Source organism: Cygnus olor, chromosome 5, assembly GCF_009769625.2.
Source record: "Cygnus olor isolate bCygOlo1 chromosome 5, bCygOlo1.pri.v2, whole genome shotgun sequence".
Lineage (NCBI taxonomy): Eukaryota > Metazoa > Chordata > Aves > Anseriformes > Anatidae > Cygnus > Cygnus olor.
In genome coordinates this window covers 34,297,041-34,319,518 of record NC_049173.1, presented here as the reverse complement: position 1 = coordinate 34,319,518, position 22,478 = coordinate 34,297,041, and the positions used below count along the sequence as shown (strand labels likewise).

General features: G+C 39.3%; 1 protein-coding gene across 1 annotated transcript in view; it reads left to right on the top strand.

The window, feature by feature from the left end:
* Positions 1-22,478, top strand: part of SPTBN5 (spectrin beta, non-erythrocytic 5) — a 99,393-nt gene that overhangs the window by 33,544 nt on the left and 43,371 nt on the right. The window contains exons 29-36 of the mRNA XM_040558009.1: positions 335-498; positions 2,125-2,257; positions 3,090-3,235; positions 4,197-4,311; positions 6,333-6,443; positions 7,551-7,730; positions 11,301-11,504; positions 12,692-12,841. Coding sequence (XP_040413943.1) covers positions 335-498; positions 2,125-2,257; positions 3,090-3,235; positions 4,197-4,311; positions 6,333-6,443; positions 7,551-7,730; positions 11,301-11,504; positions 12,692-12,841 — 1,203 coding nt within the window. The remainder of the gene's footprint in view (positions 1-334; positions 499-2,124; positions 2,258-3,089; positions 3,236-4,196; positions 4,312-6,332; positions 6,444-7,550; positions 7,731-11,300; positions 11,505-12,691; positions 12,842-22,478) is intronic.

Below are 22,478 nucleotides of genomic sequence, written 5' to 3'. Positions count from 1 at the left end.
ATATGCATGGAGAAGCTTTATTTATTTTTTCCTAGAATCAAAGATACAGATTGAGTATTATTATTCCAGGAATACTTTGCCTAAAAATGTATGAGGAATTTCTAATTGTCTTCATTCATCCAATTTGTTTGATTTTATGTACCTTTTTTTTTTTTTTCCAAAAAATATTGAGAGAAAATTATCTGAAATTGTTCAAGTCATGGAAATGTCACATACTTCCAGAAAGTTTTTCTTCTCTTTTAATGTCTCATCGATTACACCATAGGCTGGTGCAAAATTTCAAACAGTGGTACTCTTGAACAAGTTGCTCTCATTCCACTCTTCTCTCTGCCAGGCACTGCAGCATGAGATTGCTGTTTACCAAAACCTGCTGAAAGAGCTAAGTGAAAGTGCCCAAAATCTTCCTCTTGTGGGCTCTATCCAGTATGTTGAGGTTGATGCACCAAAGCAACAAGTTCACGCAAGACTGCAGGAGTTGCAGGAACTAGCAGCAGCAAGGTATGAACTAGAAAATATATAACTGACTCTAATCTAAATTGCTCCCTGGATCCTAGGTTTGATTCAAAGCCTGTTGAAGTCAATAAAGAATATTTTCAGTTACTTCACTAGAATTTTGATCATATCTATCAACTCTACTTTTTCTAATTGTATGCAAGAAATTGCTTGTTTCTGTATTTGAATTCTGTGCACCTATGAGCTTTTTATTATTACTAAGCAAAAGCTCTACATTTTGTTTAAGGACTTTCACTGCATATTAAGGATTTGAAGCCTCCAAATTTCCTCTTCACACTTCATCGTCCTCCTTAAAGTGACCTGAGATGCCAGATTCTGATTTTCCTTTTATTTGGAATCTGCTATCAAATGGCAGGGGAAGATTTGTTTTTAAAAGGTTTCCTTAGTGTTGCTTTAAAATGACTTGATTCATTACATAGCAGAAGAGAGGCAAATTACAGTTACACTTATTTTTATGCCCAGTGGCAGTGTTAGTACAGGAAGGCTTTTATTCGTGAACGAGTCATTTACTTTTTATTTCACTTCCTTTCTGTTATTATTATAGTAAAAACTTATAGCAAGGCAGTTTTCTTGTACCCAGGGTTTTAAAATACATTTAGCTTGTTGGGAATGAACAAATGTCTGTTTGAACATTTTAGGATTTTGCTCCACAAAAAAAAATCACTCAGAAAAGGAATAGGGCTCTGCAAGTAGCATAATAAATAAAGGAGTCTGAAAATTGGAATACTTAAGTCCACAGTAATGCTGATGTTTTACCTGTTGTTTCTATTTTGTTTACAATTTAAAAAGTAGAAGCGTGAATAGAAATTCCTGTGAATTAGAAGTTCAGAGAAATAAATGATCTAGAAATAATAAAATATTTGAGTATGTTGAATGCAGAAATGTTCTGTGTTGTTTCATGCTCAACATTAATCTGGGTCTCCTGGTGCCTTATTGGTGCTCTGCTGTGTACTTCTTGTCTGCATTCCCCTTGGTGGGATGGACACTCTGAGCAGGCTCCATCTCTTGTGATGAACATTTGTGATTCAAACAAGGTTCACCTTTGCTTGAATGATTTGCACAATGAAAGGCAGTGTTAACAGATGGAAAGTTAGAATTTTGTTTACTGTGTAAGGCCTGTAGTGTGTCAGGCTGTATTATAAGATACTCTAGGCAATCATAAATATGCAGCAAGTTGCAGCAGTTTTGCTGCATATGTAATGTGAGCTGAATTACATAGAATGTCTTTCATAGCACTTGCCTTCCTGGTGCAACAACTTTAGTTAGATTTCCTTCTCATTTTCATAAGTACCACAATCATCTTTAGAAAGACAGGTTCAAAAGAAAAGGTATTCTCATTTAAAAACAAACAAAACTGAACAGGGAGAGAGCTCAGCAAGGTACTGTGCTCTTCTGGAAACCTCAGCCAGTGAGTCTGACCTGGCTGACAGCTGTCATCCTACAACTGTCCTTTCCAGTTGTGAGAAACAAAGTCAGCTCTTTTATCAGAGACAGTGAATTTTGATGATGAGACGCTTTGGGGATCAGTGGGAAGAAAGTTATTCATTGCCCTCCACTTTTATTCCCACCGTCTAATTGTATTGTCTTGTACTTGTCTCGTTCCCCCAACAGAGGGAAGAAGCTGGATGAGACTCTTGTCTTGCATGAGTTCCTACGGGAATATGAAGATCTGCAGGACTGGATCACTCAGCAGAAACAAGCAGCAAGCTCTGAAGACTATGGAAATGATTATGAGCATGTCTTGGTGAGTTTTTTGAGCAACAATCTTAAAAAAAAAAGCAAACTGTATGCAGTCAGACTGTAAAAAGATTCTAAGGCTGTCCTTGAAAACTCAAAAGATAAAGAAAGAATTAAGTATAAATCACTAGGAGACAGGAAAAGAAAAGGTTGAAGGGTGAGCGGGAAAGACTGACTGGGTATGACAGGCAGGCAGCACTGCTAGATACTTGCATCCTGTTACTGTGGGACCTGAACTGCATGAAACAACTGCACGGTAAAATGCCTAAGCCTTCAGAGATTCAAAGAGAAACCTATTTTTAATAACCAGGTATTTAAATGTGGTGTACATGAAGGATTTTTTCATCACAAAGGCTAATGAACAGATATCTACAGCTATACCTTTTCATATGGCACAGAAACTAGTATAAAGTCAGCCCATTAGAAGTCGATAGCCATTTGGAACCCTCATTTTTAACATTTATTTCAAAATATGTTGTGTCCTAAATCTTAAACTTGGACTACATTATTCACTTAAAGTATTAAATAAGCTTTTGCATTCATGAAGTAAAAATGTATTATTTATTGAAATTCATTGTACATTGAAAATAAACATTTGTTGCTATCCCTGGTAATCATGTTTCTGCCTTCTATCTGCATCACAGACTTCATGTTTTGCTAACAATCTGTAGCTCCTCATGGTCTTTGGAGGTAAAATCCAGTCATTGATACCCTCCTCTGTAGTTTCTCCATCTCTGAATATGGTCAGCTTGTTACTTGTTTCTCTGACAGCTGAGCAGATATGTTTTGGAAAAAGCAACTCTCAAAATACCTTTGTTGTTGTTGTTTTCCTTCAAAAGCAACTTTGTGCCAAATATAACACATTCCAACACCAATTGGAAGCAGCTGGGAAAAGAGTTGTGACTTGCCAGCAGCTGGCAGAAAGCTTGCTAAACTCTGGGCATTCTGAGTCCCGTGAAATCCGTCAGAAGCAGAAAGAACTAAGGTAGGAGACTTGTGTTGGCTCTATAATGCTTTGTCCTTTCAGTTCACTCTTGAAAAGGAAGTGAGAAGAAATAAGAAAAGGTAAGGTACATCCACCCAGTTCTCTAATTGTAAAATACGTAGTTTGCTCACTTGACAGAGGGTGGTTGCCAGGCCTCATTTAAAAATAAGCTACCATAATGCAGACATTATCTATTTGCTGATTTGCCTTCTTGCAAACTGCACTGGAGGTGCCTTGCAAACAAGGGGTGAGTGAACTTCCTTTGCCCTTTGAAACAGAATCACCTAACTGTAGGGCTGGGTGTTCAGTTGAATCTTTATTGCTTTTAACTTTTGAGCTTGAATCCCATAACTGCTCTGCAGCTGCTAAGATGTTCTGAACCCCTTATGTTTGACATTGGTCCAAGCTGGCCCAAAAGAAAAAGATGAACAAGTAGCTGGGTCTGATTCAGTCCTCCAAATCCTGCTGTGTCAGTTGTAGACCTGAGCATGGTACTGAGCCCTGGCAGTAGAAATCAGAAGAGAACCTGATTCAGTCATCCTTTTGGTGTCCATGTTGGTGTGGCAGTTTTAGGGGGACAGCTTCATGTAGTTGAGGAGATGTTGTATGCATCTTTAGAGCTTCATGCATGTGCTTCATTCGGGAGTTTTTCTTCCCACTATCTTCCTCCCCTTCTCCCATATAGCTGCCAAAGGCTGTAGCATATAAAACCTGAAGAGCATATTGGAGAGGGGTGCCCTGATGTAGGCATCAATTTAAGTGCCTGGAGCAGACAGGAGGACATGGGCAGAGTAGGATGACAGATGTGCTGCCCCTCAGAGAATCACTTCAACAGAATTTAATAGCAGGACTGAAAAAATAAGAGGAGAACTTGTTCTTAGTCTTTCTTCAGACCATTAATCTCCTTTACTTCTAGTTTGCATGTCTTACATGTGTTCTTTTTCCCCTCATTCCTTCCTAGGAAATCCTGGGAGGAGCTGTTGGAAATTACCAGATTACGAGGTGAGCGGCTGAAAGATGCCGAGGTGATTCACAAGTGTTACCAAGATCTGAGAGATGCTCTGGCCCATATTGAGGTAAAAAATATTGGGAAAGTCTCTCATAATGAGAACATACATTTCAGCTTAGTTTGTGGGGTATTCTTAAGATTCTTAAGATGCTTACTGCTGCCTTCTAAAAATCTCTGTAAGGAAACTGATTACTCAAAGTGCTCAAAAATAATTCTTGGGTAATTTTTAAACACCTGACTGGTCACCTTAGGAGAAACACTGGTGAAATTGAGTACAGCTAGAGTTGCAGATCTGTGGGAGAAGCCAAGAAGACCAGGGCTTGAACTAAGTTGTCTCACATTGCAATGCATATAGTAATACTGTTTTCGGTCATCAAGCCTGACTAAGAAACTGTTTACTGCCTCACTGTTCTTCTTTGTACACCATTGTAGCTTTATGTGCTGAAGAAAGAACTCTCCAGTGGAAAAGGCATTGGTCTGGTTTACAGCAACCATTAACTTGGAAGGGTGTCAGGCAGTCATGTGACAATGCAAAGATAGGCCAAAAATGAGTTTTTATTCTTGTTCCAGTGGCCAGTACTGGTAATAATTTTAGACTCCCAGTATGAAAATGAGGGGGGGGGGGGGCGGGGGGCGGGCAAAGTCCCAGTGAAAATCTTCAGACCTCTCTCTGTTTTATCTGAGAATCCTAAAGTATTTCTGGAGAGAAACCACATCCTTGCTGTACTGAGAGGTGTGGTTTCCCTAATGTGGGTGTGTGTAGGAGGGGGCAATCCAACAGAGCTTCCACTGTTTGCAAGGCAACAGAGCTTTGCTGGGTGAAGTGCAGTAGATTTTCCACTTGCTTGTACTGGCAAAGGCTACCCTATTCAACAATGTTATTCCTGTTTTCTTTCCCTGTTATGAATGGAAAATCAAATATAATGTATTCCGCTATATACCAGCTGAGGTTTTCAGAACCTGGCACATATTTAACTGTAATAATGAAGTAGTTAATTCTGTAGCTGTGACAAGTGACAGTTCAGAAACACTCCACAAACCAACTCCTGGTTTATCCCTATGCTGGATTTGGCCCAGGTAAACAGTATGCACTTCTTGCATCATATCCTGTTAATAAACTTCATTGCTGAGTGGGAGAAAAATTCAGTCATTATGCCCATCCATTCCTGTGTTCCCTGCTCAGATGTCTAGCGGGGAATGCTTTTTCTTGTAGGAATATAGTAGTAGAAGATCTCTCTTAGGTGACCAACTGCCGTGCTGTAAATAGGCAACTACAATATGCATCTCCTTTTACAGCACCTTACCAAGACACATTGTTGGTACCCCAAACAAGCCTGTGATTTTGTTACAGAAATGCACTTCTCCAGTGGTTCGAAATGTTCTTCTAATTTTCATCTAAATGTACCTGGAGCAAGTTTCCAACCATTTTAATCTAGTGACAGCGTTGTCCTCCAGCTGAAATGCTTTTTTTTTTCTTTGCTTGAAGCATTTCCAGTGCACATCTGTGTAACAACTAAATCCTCCCCGAGAACCTTTGTTAAGCTAAAGAGATGCTTAAGTCTCCTCTTGTGTGATGATCACTCAGTTTCTCTCATCTTTACAATAATCCTTCTTTGCACGTATTCCATTTTTAACTTATCTTTCCTGGATGAGTATAACTAAATTTTTATCTGAAGATGGTTCACAGATAGACCACCTGTGTCCCAAAGAATGGCCTGAAACTACCATCTGTCAATGTTACTTTAAGAATTCACTATATGTCTCTGCAGTGGCTATTCAAGATTGATTCACAGCCCCAAGCCTATAAGACGTTCTCTTGTATTGTTTGACCAAGGAAACACTTGAACCTTCATCTCTCACAGTGAAGTTGAGTAGCATAATCACTGAGATGCTTACCAGTGAGTTACTACGACAGATGTGCTAGGACAGAACCCTAATGGCTTCCTTTTACAGTTCTCGTTGAATAACCCAGAATGGTAGTCCTTAACCGTGCAGTGTGCATACACAGAGTGACTGAAGTAGAACTCTAATGTGTTTTACTTATAAGTAGTAACTAACAAAGCTTGCTTTGATTTTAACCCTTGCTAGGAGAAGTCCAAAAGTATTCCAGATGGTATTGCAAAGGACATGAGGGGTGTGCAAACCCAGCTTCGGAACCATGTGGCACTGGAGCATGAGCTCCTTGGGAATGAACAGCAGGTAAGAAAGTGATTTGTGGTCTTTAATGTGTACCCAAAATCTAGGTTTCCAAGACAATCATAAAATGACAATTACTTACATTTATGAACTTATCTATAAAAGCCTGGTAAACCCTAAGGCTCTTCCTCAGAGCCTCCCGCTTTTTTAATGTGTTCAAGGTCTGTGGGCAACGATAAAGTAGGTCATTTAAAACCTTACAAATAAGGGACAAATTATAGTGAGTGCTGACTATTGAAGTGATTCACAAGGATGTTTTTGATGCTATTTGAAATGTATGATTATGCCAAGCTTTATGATGTGTACCACCTTGTTCAAAGCATTCCAGGTGATTACAAGGAAAAATCCAGAATCTGTTTAATAAGTAGAGAGACTGATTGAACACAAATGTGTTAATTGATTATAGAGGATTACAGAAAGAAGGATGGGGCAACAGTCTGGAAATTTCACCAAGTTTAGTGGGTTAGGAATTGGAATGTGAGAAAGAAAAGAAGGATAAGGCTTGTTACACAAATTTATGAAGTTTCAGCTCATGAAAACAGCTGTTGCTTAGAAAGCTTCCTCGTATCTAGGAGACTTTTTATCCCTTTGTTTTGCAAATGTAATGCTATAGTTAACACAATGTGTGTTATACTGAAGTAGCTATCCCAGCATCACTTATCAGTGGCCACATCTCTTGGCCTTACTGCAGATAATGCTAAAATTGATACCACCAGCTGCTTCTTTCTTTTAAAGGTAAAAGAGGATGAGATGAGCATGAACAGAATGTAGTTACAGTTAATCTATACTGTCATTCGGGAAAACAAGGTATAGGTACCTATTATTTGCATTGCTTATATATTAACTATGATTTTTTTAAAAGAGTAAATGTATCTGTCTAATTGAAAAATCACAGTTGTGATGAGCCATAGCAAACACTGGATGTCACTGTTATTCCACAGAACTGAAACTAGGGATACTTCTGTTCAACATGAGAAAATTTAGGTCAGAGAATGTGGTTTGAATTGTAATTTGATGTATAATTAACAAAGCCCTTATCACAATTTTCCTAATATTAGCTGAATCTCTATAACTCTCTTTCCTACCCTCTTCTTTCTTCTCTCTGTATAGCTGCAGGAACTGATCCATTCTGCAGATCATGTGCTGACCCGTTGCTCAAAGAAGCAGGTAGCAGACCTGAAGGCAAAGCAGCAGGCAATAGTGACCAACTGGAAGGCTCTGAAATCTAAAGTGGAACTGCGTAAGAAACTTCTGGAAAAAGCACACAAGTTTTACCAATTTCAGGCACTAGTAAGCACTTCTACCTTTTCTCCCTTTGTACATGGGGAAGGCTGCCCTCAATGTGTGTCAATCATGGGTATACTAGTAAGTTATTGGTACAAGTACTACAGTGCCAAGTACCAAAACAGCAAGGGTGTCCTCTTTTATTAAATACCATATATGATATGGGGAAAAAAGCCAATCCTTTTTCATATTAATGCTGGCTATTCTGTTCCTGTGCTTCATATGGGGGTGAAGGAATTGCTAATGTGGATTTCTAGAATACTTTTGCTTTCCCCATATTCTTGAACCATTCCAGGTGTAACATTGATGTCAATTAAAGCTGCCTCTGGTAGTTTGTATCCTGTTTCCATGTTTGCTGGAAAGCAGAGAATAACCTGGATAAGTTCACCTTGACAAAACTTCACATAAATTCATTTTAAGGTTGTGAGCTGAAATTAAGACCACTATAAGATTGGACATGATGCTTTTGTGTTAGCACAAGAGGTTTCTGTACACAAGGCTAATCCACTTTAAATCTCTTAAAAGTGTTGAAAACCAGCATTACCTGTCTTATTTCATCCACAGATATGTTGTGTGGTTAGAGGATTAGAGGTAAAGGATGCTCTTTTTGGAACTCTTTTTTTTTTTTTTTTTTGAGGGTTTGTTTTCTTGGTTTTTTTTAACTGTTAAGACTTCATTTTCCTGTGCAGAACTGTCAAGGAGGAGATAAATGAGTAGGAATAAGACTTAAGAAAAATTACAGTAGCTCTACTGATGTAGGTGAAAGGCTTATTTGTCCAGCATCCTTTTTCTGACAGTGACCTAGGGAAGATAGTAAGAACAAGGCAAGCTTCTAATATGCATTCTGAGATATGCAGAATATAATATGCATCTCCTGATCAGGAGATGGACCTTGATGGATTTATTCATTAAAATAGAGTTACTCAGAGTTCACTTTGGTATTGATTTCTTTCACAATTGATGCCATAAATTTAGTTATTGATTTCCAATACAAAGTTCTGTTGTTAGGGGTGCTCTTTTGTTGCTGGAACTACACAAAATACAAACACCTTTGATATGAATTTTGTCAGAAATCTGCCATGAATCCTATCTGAATGGCAAACCTATAACCCATTTCTTACTCTGGCAAAGTGGGTCCTTTCATTGTGCATTGTTAACCTTTTGTCAGTGAGTACATTAAAAAAATACACAAATCCATCAGTGTTTAACAGAGAAGGCTACAAAGTGAAAAAAACAGGTGACTACATGCCTAGATAGAGTTATGCCTCAGGTATCTCCCTGTCTCTTTGTTGTCAGTCTGCTGGTAGATGCTCTCAATTTCCACCTTTCCCAGCAATAATTCCTGAAGAAGTGAAGAGCTGATTTGGCAAATTTGATGGTCTCATCCTTCTGTCTAGATGTGACAAGGCAGGATCATGTAGCCATTTCTAATGGCTCTAAGAATCACAGCAGCAATAAGGGTAGGTTAGTGCAGCTTTACTGTAGAACAGTTCCCCAAATCACTGAGCACACAGAGGCATCTTTGCTCCCTTTCCTCTTCCAGCTGTGCCAAGAGGTCCACAAGCTTTGATAATGTTAGGGACAGCTGGCCAGTTTTTTTCATTGATTTTTTTTTCATTGATATATTTCACACACAGTCCATAGGACTTTTTCTTTATGAAGTTGTATATAGATTAAAAAGCAGATGATAAATCAAGTTTTTCCATGAAGTAAGAATTCTGCATAATCTAGTGTACCTCCTTGCATCCCATCAAGTATGATCTTGCTCTGATTAAAGAGCAAAGCTGGCCCTAACTGACAGCACACAGTAACAGCAGGAGGGCACCAAATCTTACATGAAACTCTGTCAAGGAATCGGAATTCAATTGTAGACTCAAAGTGTTTCTGAATGGTCTAAGGCTTCTCTTCTGAGATTTGTGCTAGGATTTGCACAGTGTCAGTCACTCTCTGCGTAGGAGTTTCCTGTGGACTGATGCTGAGTCTATCCTTAAATATTGCTGGCATTGTCAGTCCAATAATGTCTTGTTGGCTCTTGACTAGTTCATTTGCATTAAGTATTCTGAGATGTATGGATTTTTTTTTCAAAATGCTTAGCTTAAATCTCAAAGAGTCTTAGACATTTGCACTGTGCCAAGTGCACTGTCAGTGTGTTCAGTGACACTGAGCTGTGCATGAATTACAGTTCTGTAAGTCAAAATGACACCAACATGTGCACTATGTGGGCCCCTTTGAAAGAACGGTAGTCACGAGGAAGTCATTGAGTATTGATGTTCCCTGGCTATAGAAAATAAGTATCTTGGTTTAAAGCCTAAACTCTCAGAATCTCCAAATTGGCCAAGTTCAATTTTGTGGTCCTTTTCTGAAACTATTTCCTTCCTGTCTGGCTGGTTCCCTACCAGCTTTGAGCTGTACCAGATTTTAATGATAGAGATAAAATCCATTGGTAAAATGGAATAGGCAAGAAGCTATTTCCATTATGTATTTTACTTCAGTGGAAAAGCCAGCAACTATTCACAGGAGAAATTTTTAGCTCTCTGCACTAAAAGAGCGTTTTCCTTCAGCACTTACTGTCCGTAACAGTCTTCTAAAATACACTAAGAAACTAAAAGACCATTCACCACCTAAGAATCAAATCAACTAATCCAAACACAAACTAGAATGAAACTTAATTAAACTTAATCATTCCATACAATCTACCATACAGCTCCTTGCATTCCTGTGGTTTTTTTTAATGAAATGATACATAAAGTGGGCTGATGAAGGTGCCATAAATCAAGTACAGAAAAAAAGCTCACCAAAAATGTCAAATTATTTTTACTTGCACAAGTTTTGTCAGTTGCAATCCAAATATAGTTCTCAGAGGTTTGTTAAAGAGTTTTCTTGGTCATAATTGCTTCAGCTGAATAGTTCAGATATTTTAAGATACCGTAAATGTGTTTATTGGTTCGTCAGATTTTAAATGTAAGCTAGCACTACATCCTTTTTCCTTCCAGAATTGTTTCTATGTGAATCTGTCATAGTTCCACAAGCTAAATCTGCATACCTGATACGCTTAAACACTTTTTTCTGAACTGTAACATGCCTTTTTTTCCACCTTTATTAGTGTGCTCCTTTTGTTTTTCACCTGAAAATTCTAATTCTCTCTTTTATTTTTTGAATATGTTTACTATCTGAGTTTTGAGTGGACTCGGTTTAGCCAAAACTAATGCACAGAAATGTAGGGTGATATATTGTTTAATCATATGTGAAGGAATAACTGTGAGAAATGCTTAGGGAATGATGGACTAAAGGGCAATAAATGTTATAATGTTGTCACTGATGTGATACGACACAGTATGATTATGACATTACAAATCATGTATGATTTAATATGGTACGTAGAAATTACTGTAGTCGTGTTATCCTCCCTTGCTGAAGTTCATAGCAGTGCTATAAGGTCTAATTAAATGTTTTCTTTCATTTCTGTAATTTTATTACATTTTATTCACTTAAAGTTTAACATCAGGCTATGATTTTCCTGTCTGATAACCCAAGCTGGAGATCTAACCTCAACTTTCACATTTTCTTGGATTCTAGGTGTGGGACTATTTCTCATGGACAGCAGAAATAATAAGGGAAATGAGAGCCAAGGAGACTATTCGGGACCTATCTACTAGCAGTCTGAGACTTACCCAGCATCAACAGCTACTGTCAGAGATTGAAGCACGAGAAGAGAAGTATAATCATGTTGTACAGCTAGGACAGTCACTCTTGCAGGATGAGGAAATAGGATCAAAAGAGGTAATTGAAATTCCTTTGAGTTCAAAGTCAAGCACATTCAGCTGCTCAACACAACTGTAACTATCATTCTGTACTATACAGTACTGTAAGCAAACAAATGCATGTATGCACTCATATTAATATGCATGACCTACATTTGTGTAGCCATTGTGTGTTAATTAGGCAAAGAAACATCTGTTCCATTTCCTACCTTACCAGTAGATGAGTGCTAACATCTCCTGAGGGCCCATCACAGCAAAGCTGGGCTTATTGGAGAAGCTTGGTATGTTCTGAGCAGTGGAGATAAATCTACACGCTTCCCAAACTGGGTTTTCACACAAATACTGTTTCATATCACAGTTCTAAATCCATACCAGACAGACTAGACAAAGACCTGTCAACCAAAAAATGAAAACAAGCACATCAGAGAGTTTAAAACAGTTGGAATATTTTCTGTAGTAGCATTTATGCTGGTGTATTAACTCCCGAGACATGAAAGATGGAAATGAAAATGCTTGTTTACTCATTACAGACAGCTCCTAAAATTTTCATAGTATTATTTCTACTAGATTACTTCTCCCCAGCAATTCAATAACATCACTTGAATATCTTCAGAAGACTGTGGAGTTCATGCAAATTATTCTTCCATCTGACTAATCCTGAAAATTCATCAAATGCTGCAATGTATAACTGTAGTAACTAGGAATCTAGTTTGCCTGTAGACAAAATGCAGAGATAATCATTTATAGAAGATCTGTGGATATACAGAGTTTGAAAGTTGAAAAATCTAAGATTAAGATATATATTAGCAGAATATAGCATAATATGCTACATTAACAATTTATTTAAGTATCTGTCCTATCCCAATCTGAAGTACTATAATTGCACTGTTATGACTAAAGATAATGGAGAAGTAGGATTTGATTCCAGAAGGTACACTTGAGAAACAGTTACCTTTATTTGTTCTTGGCTTGTACTACCATGTGTGCTGTAACAGTCATTCCTCTGTTTCTGAGATGAGGCACCTCTCTGATTATCTCTCTGCCCAAATACAAGTGCTGGAACTTGTTCAACTTTTCTTTGTTTGATAATTTTGGTGCAATTTTAGGAGTTTATCCAACGCTCCACTTGATCCTTTTCCTACCACTTTACCCTCGTCCATGGGGTATAAAGACCAACATGAGTCTTTCTTTGGAAATTGTTTTCAGATTCAGCAGAAACTACAGTCTCTGTTGGAAGAGAAGGAGAATGTATACAGTGAGTGGAAAAAGAAGAAGAAGTGGCTGGAGAAAGTACATCAAGAACAAATGTTCTACAAGGATTGGAATCACCTGGACAAGCTTCTGAACTCACAAGAGGTATGTGAATTATAAACTTGAAACAAGAAGTTAGACTCTTGGCTTTCAAACTCTTCCAGACTAAAAGGGACATTACTGTGCACCTACCACTTAAAATTCTTGGGTCTGTGTATAGACAAGACACTCTTTATTTTTACTTGCATTATGGTATCTGGAGACTAGCAATTTACCAAGAACTCCCTTTCTTATGGGGTGGGGAATAGAAACAAAAAGATAGTCCTTGCCTCAAAGCTAACTAATTGCAAATAAATGTCAGAGCTAACATATAAGACAGAAGAGGGAGACAACAGTCCAGTATTAGTCAGCTTTGGAGAGATCTTAGCGTACCAACCGCTTAATCACTGGCAGATTGTTTTGTAGGCCGCAGAAAAAAAAGAGGAATTGTAAAGAGGGTCTGAAAAAGGACAAAAAGATTGCTTTGCAGGTGTTGCTGGAAACCTCCTCTCAGGCTGAAAGTGCTGGGGAAATGTAACTAATGCAAAATGGATGTTGACAGTCAGAGTTAATCCAGGAACAGGAAGGAACTGACTTCTCAGTCTGCAAAGGAGTTGATAACAGTGTGGAGAACAACTGTGAAAGAATTTGACCATGAGGAATAGTAGTTTCTGTTTGATGTAGTAGAGAAAGATGAACTAGTGGGAAAAGGCCTCCCTTGAAAAGAGAGGGTTGATATAGTTAATGCAAAGCCAGCAAGGTGTTCTTTGTATGATCATTTTGCAGCTCTTGAAGCTCTCACCAATATTAAAGTGTCTTTCCTCTTTCTTGAACTTCCCTGGCTTCATGGGAATTATCTAAATAGTTTCAGCTAGAGTTCTGACATTCGTTGTTACAAAACTGGGAGCGCAGAAATCGTGTCCTTTCCAGTCACTCTGTGCAAATTCATGAGTTGATAGATTGCTGTAACTGTGCTGAAACTTGTCTTACAAATCATATTGATGTGATGAAGGCTGCCAAACTGAAGGGTTGAAGCAAAGCTGAAGGAGTTTGTATCTCAACATCATTTCTTATTCAGGACAAATCATTCTTAGTTCTCCAAGACCCCTGGCAGCATAAAATAGTGTTTTTCTGTTTGTGCTGAATTTTTCTCTGATTCCCACCAGTGCTTTGCCACTGACACTAAACCTTTTGGAAAAGTGGCACTGAACTGTGCCATGCCCATTCTTAACCCTTTGGGGCATGTGAGCTTTGAGCCTTCTTCTGTTTCTTCTTGCTTGTACGAACTGCATATCTTTATGATTTCCTACAAGGGGTATATTTGGCAAATACATTCTGCATTCTGAGTTTGTGCTGAGACATGAAACCAAGAGAATTTAACCTAGCTTCAAGTTCCTGAAATAAAATAATATATAGTTCTACCAATTAAAATGTTTAGTTGTTACTTAATTAACAAATGGCACTATTTGTATCATATCTCTCTCGATTCCCTTCTAAGCAGTGACATGACATTGCTAAACTCCTACATGGGCAGCATCCTCAGGGAAAATGTAAACTCCACAAAATTTTGGCAACTGCATTCTTTCTCTTATCGTGAAACATGATGAGCCAGCATGCAGAGGCACTGTGACTACGGCATCTGCTTTGCTGTACATACCTCAGAGGTAAATATATACAATAGCTGCTATGGGCTAGTGTTTCTTCTCGCCCTCAGTCAAGAGTCCTGATTGTGACTATATTATACTTACATGAAAAGGGTTGCACCTGGCAATTTCAGTATGCTCCCAGCATATTCTGTACAGGTAAACTGCAGTTCACATTACTTTTTTGTTCAGGTGAACTTACTGTTGCTGCATGCTGTGAGGTAGACTGACACAAAAAAGGGTTTTCTTCATAGACTGGGTAAATTCTCATGGTGGGGTCAGCCACAGTGTCTGCCTCTACCACAAGTTTCTTCAGCCAAAGCAAAGCTTGAGAATGAAGACTGTGACTTTGAGAAACATAATGGGCAGCTCTGTTCTCAGAATCTTTCTCTAGTGGCATTTTCTCTAAGAAATTCCAAGGATCTGGGTACTTAGTTGTTCTCATTGTGGGTAAATGCTCAAAAAGTAGAGTAGTAAGGTGTGGATGGGCTGTCCCTCCCAGCATCCCTTTGCACAGACAGCATTTTATGGTCATGGAGAATGACAAGAAAATAAACAGAGAGGCATGATGACAAACTGGTCTCGTCTGTGCAGGTGTAGAGAATAAGGGAGCCACAATCCTTGTATGCTCCTTATGTTCCTTTCACTGCTCTCTGCAACCAATTTAAAAAAATAATAGCAAAAATTAAAAAAGAAGGCTGAGGTTGGAAAGAACGTGCTAGCTATGGAAAGAAGTCTCATAAACGTTTTTGTTTCTCATTTCTGTTTATATCTAATCCTCTGGAGATTACAACTGATTGAAGAACTATTGCTTTTGTGAGAGGTATGTGCATGACAAGAATGACAGTTTTATGCTGACAGAGTTACTGGTTTAAAATAGAAAAGTAAGTCACAGTGGCATGCACCATATAGACAAATGTCTCTGAAATTGAAATTAGTGACCAAATATCTACCTGAAGTCTACCAGGGAAATTTCAGAACACTGTGGATTTCTAAATTGGTAATCTGGATATCATAGTCAGCCATGTCTCCTTCACTGACACTGTCCCTACTATCACCAAGCTATCGCAGTGTCTAGAAGAGACTTTTACGGTTTGGTGTTTAGATTTAGCCCAGAAAATGTGTAAGTGCTGTTAGGTGGATTTGTTCATCTCTAGAGAGGCAAACGAAGAGATCCTCAATGAGCTGTGAGCATTTCAACACACACTACTCCTGGATGCACTAATTAGGCCAATATTGTGAACAGCTTTCCTTTCAGGAATTATTTTCTTCCATCATGATGACTCATTCCTCTCATGTCCATTCTTGCCATCTTGGTTTTTTTAGGCAGCTGCCCAGGAACATCAGCTTGCCTCCAAACCGGGGAGTATTAGTGAAAGCACATCTAAACCATACTTCACAAATTCCACTGCTCCCTGTTCATTTTGAACCACATTTTGCTGACTTTAAGTCAGTTTTACTGCTTTGAGACCTGGAAATGTTGGTGATCACCTCAAAGTCCAGGGTAGTGTCAGTCCACAGTGAGTATAAATAGAGAGGGATGCAAGCTTAGGCTATTGCACTGATGAAAAGCCAGAGACTACAAGTTTGCATACAAATTAAACTGTATCTTTTGAAGAATTTATGGAATGGAACCAGTAAAGAAAATTATTGCAAGAAGAGGACCATTTTCTGTTATTCATGGAGGAACAGAAAGGAATTGCCTTCTGGATTCTACTCCTTCTACTCCTACCTTAATATGCAGTGCATTAGCCTGGCCCTGAAATGAAATGCCAATGCTATTTTGATTCATCTACAGCTGGAATTCCTGTATTTCTTTTGTTCTCTTGTCTCTCTGTGTCATAATTCTTCAAACAGGTTATTCCCGAGCTGCCAAACTCCAATCTGAATGAGGGAGGAATATCAAGAACTACAAAGCTTTTGCAGGTGCTGCCATTTGCCTTATGGATCAATAAATACAATCAGACAGTGAACTGAGGTTTCTCAGTTCACTTTTTGTATTTTACTTCTCTGCATTTGAAGAACAATTGAAAGGGGAATCTATTATGTTTGGATGGAGCTCTGTTACTACTATATGGAGTTAAATTATGGCTGCATAGTGACGCAGACTTGCTCCCTAGGGAGATAGGCAGGAGGGTAGGAAAGGAGCCCTTTCAAATGTGGTTTCAAAAAGTATTCAGCCAAGACATCAATTGAAAACTCCCAAACCACTTTCCCAATGGGAATTTTGTCATTTGTTGCTTTGAGAATGGACAGAAGCAAACATGCATTCAAAAAGAATTCCCATCAGGCAAAGAAATGTAAGTAATCTCTCCACCCCTTGTGTTTCTTCTGACTTCTGTGTTCAAGGCAACGCTCGTGTCAAGTCACATGCATTTTGCTGTTAGACATCTGCAAAATGTGTGTATAGAGCAGCTCCTGTCATCCCATAATTATTGGATCCTGTTTTCCCAGAACTTCATGTGCCTTAGACCAAGTCTCTCCCAGCAGCAAGGCACAGGGGAAGAAAGAAGGCAACAGAGGAGTGTTTAAGAACTGCTACCGAGAACTGCTCTCTCATTCGCTGTCTGTGCCAGTGTGACAGGTTTGACTTCATGCCAGCATCTTATATTACATCCAAGTTACTTAAACCTTCGAAGGATTTCGGCAGAATTTAGTCTAGGATTGTTCTATGCTAAAGAAAATAGAGCACATGTGGAGAAAATTAGGCAAACATCTATCTTTTTTTATTTATTTTTATTATTAATTCAGTTGTGCCATTGCATGGAACTGTTGTAGGAAACTCTCCTAAGACCTGCAAACTGAGATCTTGCCATTCGGAGTGCAGACAAGCAACAGCTGAAAAAGAGAAGGAAGAAAAAAATCATTTTTGCTTTGAGCAGAAGCAGCGTCCTGTACGTTCTGTGCCTTTCTAATCTTTTCACAGCAGCAGATGCATTGCTCAGGTTAGCTGCTTTCCTTTTTTTCATGGATGAAATAACAGCAAATTCACAGGCTGTCTCTGGCAAGCATTTTTGGCTCCCTCCTACTCTGTCTGCAGTCTCACTCAGTCAGAACACTCAGGGAGCAGAGCCTCATGCTCCGTAATTTATCTTTCTGCCCATCCCACTCTCATATCACTTTGCAGACGTGATAGGTGGTGGTAGCAGTACTAGAAGAGCTATGTGGTTTTATTTTGAATGTGGATTTTTTTTAATCATTTTTTTTCCTGGAGAAAGTTTATTAAGCTCTCATTCCTTTGCTTCAGAAGAAGAATGGAAATTTCCAGTACCAAAGGAAAAAGGATTAGGAGTTTCTTTTAAAAACAGGGGAAAAGGCAAGCTTTTGTGGCTTTGGTTTTGCATCGTTTAGGACTAAGCTGCAGAATGTCATGCAGGGACTGCAAACTTTCATCTGCACACGTCTATGTCTCCACTGCAGAAGTGATTCTGTCTTCCAGCAAAATGACCCCACCTCCTCCTTTTGAATCTGCTGTGCGGGACGGGCCTTTCCAAAAGATGCCAGCATCAGCTTGGCATCCTCCCACTGGTCAATCAGTTGCAGAGATGGCTCCAGGAAGTGCCAGCTCATCACCAAGCAGTGCGTCATCACCAAGCAGTGCATCTTCTGGAGCTTATTGTTCAAGGCTAGATGTCGTCCTGGCACACACAGACCGGAGGAAAGGTTTTGGGAACACCACTGACGGTGTTGATCCTTCTGATAAGATATCCAGGTTTTCCAGTCCTCCCAGAGACCCTCAGGGCCGTGGATATGGGGGTTCTGGCACTTGGTCAACACCTGCATCTTACAAGCAATATTCAGAAAGAGATAGAAGCGTTCATCATGTTTCTCCTGAAACAAACAATCCCTTGAAGCTAGCTGTATCTTTGCCCTCCGATGTTCTTTCCTGCAAAGCTCCACCCAGCTGGACATCACGCCTAGATGTTGATCTGTCTGCTATTCCGGCTGTTTCAACAGTCCACAGCAAAAATCGGCATGCATCCTTGGAACCTTGTGATTCTCTCCCACTTCAACAAGGCTGTAGTCAGTGTAATGTCCAAATGCCAGACCTCCATGCTTCAATGAAGCTTTACATTTCAACTTGCAGCTTGACGGTAAAGCCTTTTCGAGCAGATTCCCGTGGAAGCAATCATGTTCATTCAAGTCTTCTCATGCCACAGTTAGAGAAGGTGCCTGAAACACCGGGTGGTCTCCCAACAGGATCCCAGAAACCAAAACCAGGCTTCCCTTCAGGTGGGTCTCCAGCCCTTCAAATCACGAGGTTTCATGTGACTTCCTCTAAGTATCCTGGCTTTCCCCAGGAGTCTGTCTCCAGAGATATCTGGCTGTCCCCTGCTGCGCTGACTGGAAGAGAAAATCCAGCTCATGGGAATGAGGTTACAAGCAACGATTTAGATCCTGAGCTGATTGTCTTTCAGAACCACCCTTCATCAAGGCCAGAGTTTGGGAAGATGCCATGTGATGGGCTAACACCTGCTCACCACAAGGTTTCCAAAATCACCCTGATACTTGCCACCCCTTGGACTGCAGTGCCTATCCAGGTGGTAAGAGAATTTAGAAGAAGCCCAAGTCCAACAATCTTCATCAGAACACATGATTCCAATATAGCTGGTCCACCTCTTCACCCTGTGGGGATTGGAGCTGACCTCTCTTTATCAGTGAATCCAGTTTGCTGTTCAGGATTGCTTTCCACCCAGCAGCACTGGGCAAGATCTGGTTTGAGGCCTTCCCAGGAAACTTGCACCCTAAAAAGTGTATGCCCTGATGACCTTTTGACAAACATACCAACTCACACAGCGTCCTCAGCTCACAGACACACAGAGGGTTCATGGTGTCCATCTATTGCTGTCAACATTGCGTCCTTTGGATCTGGGAGGAGAGTGGTGAAGATTTCCATTCCATTCTAGGAACATTTGCAAACATAAGTTTTAAGTTGCATTAATCAAGCCATTTGGATTCCTTCTTGTATGCTTCCTGCCCTGTTCCTACTGCCTGTAAGATGACTTTAGGGGCAATCAGAAAGCTACTCCTGTTCTGCTGTCACCAAGGCTGCAGTTGCTGCTTGGTCCATCCTAAATGAAGCTGAGTGCTCTGATCGGATCCAGCACTTAACAAGTGTTCCCTTTTAACCATTTGTGTACTGCTGTCAACTTGACATGCACAATGCTGTGCATGTACTTACAGGTTTTGCATAATTGGGCTGTAGTGCTCAACACTTTGAAGGTTCAAGACTTTAGAGCCAATAACTGGTTTTCCTCTCTGCTGGTCAGTCTAGGACCTGGGACAAATCCTCAGTGTAGTTTTGCTTACATTATTCTGTTACACTGTTTTTATTTTCTCATTTGTCATATTGTGCTGTATTTCTAAATGGTTAATTCCTGGGTTTGTAAACTTTTAACGTAATCCTTGTTTTTAAAAGCCAGATATTTAAGTGTGCAGGAAGAAATCAATTTTTCCCTTTGAAAAAGAGAGATACCGCCCTTTCCTGAGGGAAAAGAGGGGAATTTAGTTTCCATTGCTTGTCAAATTTGGACGTCCCAGCAAAGTCTCTAGTGGTGAAACTAAGGGGATTTTAAGAGGAATTTAATCTGCCTTTGGATAAATGTATTGTAAGTAAATATTTTAATGACAATGTTGTAAGGGCATAGGATTCTGGTCTAACACCTACCACTTACAGGATAGGGGCAGAGCTTGGGAATTTTGACGCATGGGATAGGTCAGAGGATGTAACTGTAACACTTAAGGGAAAACAAACACTGACTGGTCTGTATTTCTCCCGTATACCTTTCCAATACCAGATAATCATATTCTTATGCTGAATAGATAGCATGTGGTGGGAAGGGGGGAAGAAAAATTTTAATACATTTAAAATTAGAATTTTGCATTTGTGCTGTGAAATGAGAGGCCAACAAATCAGTGATGTCAGTATGATAGAAAAGGTGCATGTATTTTTTATAAACAACTTGGTGTGTTTTGTTTCACGTATAGCAAAGTATCATACTATAACCATAACTTTTCCTGGAACGAAGCATAGTATAACTTAGTCATGAGCTATATGTTATCTCAGTATTAAGTACATATATTTACTTTGCTAAAGCAAATGTAATTATTTTTTCTTTTTGTTTTGTATTTACTTTTATCAGAAGAAGATCAAATCAAACCTTGTTGTTGTCATGTGTCTGGGCAGAGAGTTTGGACTTGATTACATACTTGAAGTGAAGGCATTTATGTCTGGGAGTAATTCTGGCCTTTAGTGCATGCTTAGAGATCAAAAATTTTCAGTGGAGTTCCAGCAACCTCAGCAGCAAGCCCAGGGCAGGCAGTGGGGAGCAAAATATGTTAAGCTTGTTATACTGTGAAGAGCAGAAACAGGAGAAGGGAGTGGATTCACGCAAATACTTAAAATAGTTTTTTCTTCTAGAGTTGTAAAAATGACATTTCTTGGAAGACAGATATCTTACAGGACTGTGGCAGCTTCCAGTGTGTCTGTATGAATGTGAAGTTGTGCCATCCAGAGAGCAGAATTATCCTAATGACTAAAATGTTTCATTTAGTATTTCTCCAAAAGGTAGAGCAGACCTGTGCTGTCACATAAGTGTATACATAGTGCTATTTTATTTAAAAGGAACATCTGTTTTGAGATGCACTTTGCATTTAGTTCTGTATTAACTCATACAGAAGAGGTCTTATTGTGACAGCATGGCTGAATCTCTGCAGTTAGCTCAGAAATAGTGAAAAACTCCATTTGAAATAGAGTTAAAACCTCCATTTCTGTCCTTCACACTGTTAATAACTTGGCTACTTGTTGTATGTTCTGTTTCAAATCTCAGAAACAGCCAAGTCCGTTTTGTGGTTTTAAGTGTCTTTACAAGTCTTCACTTAAAAATGAGTCCATTATATAGCAAGTGGACAAGTCTTTGGTGCTTTTTGTGGCTGACAGTTAAATTCCCGATGTTTGGCTATGATTCATAACGGAAACAAACTTGAAAGAAAGTTTATACCTGCTGTGTACTGTGGGAGACCCTGGTAGGTTACCTGAGGAGAGCTATGCAGTGTTTTTGTATTTGAAATTAACACATCACCTTCAAAGCAGGAGTTTGGGGACCTGTCTCAGGCTATTCCCTGTGCCAAAAAGTGATGTAATTGGCCAAGGGCCAACATCATGGTGTGGGAGCCAGTTTTCATGCTGCTTTCAGGTTGGTATAACAAATGCTTAAATGAAAAGTATTGCAGTTCTGATTCTAGCAATTGCTAGAGTAAGATTTCTGTTTAAAGGACAAATGGAAGCATTTTATCTCATGAGCTCTCCAGGTAGCAGTGCTTGTGCTGCTGGGGTTGGTTTCTTCTAAGCACATTGCCGTAGCCTCTCCTGCAATGCACACAGCCACTTTTCTTTTGCAGCTTTTTTCAGTATTAAAACCTGGGCTCTCGGGAGCATTTGCATGAGCTTCTACTGTAGGGGCCTGTTATGAAGTTTTCAGAAGACAGAAGCATTTTTTCCCACTGTTGAAACAGCTCAGGGAATGGGGCTTTGAATGCTCAGTATTGTTTGTGTACAGTGATTTGCAGTAGGAGCAAGGCACTGAGCACTCCAGTGGCAGCTGATTATGACTCACTGTCCCACACCCCTGATCTCAAATGCCTCCATTCTCCTTTCCAAGCAAAGTAACCATCTTTATCAGTAGATGTCCCTTGTCTTTTTTTCCCACCACAGATTATAAAAGCAGGAAAACTAATGACTATTTCTTCCTGTATCACAAAGTTTGCAGTTTCTGCTAACAGTCACTAAATAAAGGTCCTGAAGTGATATGTGGAAAATTAAGAGAATTTTCTTTTTCTTCAGGTAAATCTTTTTTTTGACAAAAAATGATAGATAATTCACAAAATCTGATAGAGAGACTACAGTGCCTTTAGCTTTTAAAACACAAATGTAGAGATGTAGTATGTGCCTCTATGCTTATATACAGAAAACAGAAATAAGTAGATTCCACAGATAGCTTTTTTTTTTCCTCAGTGTAAAAGTGGATGTTAATTTTTGTGATGTTAATTTTGTAATGTGA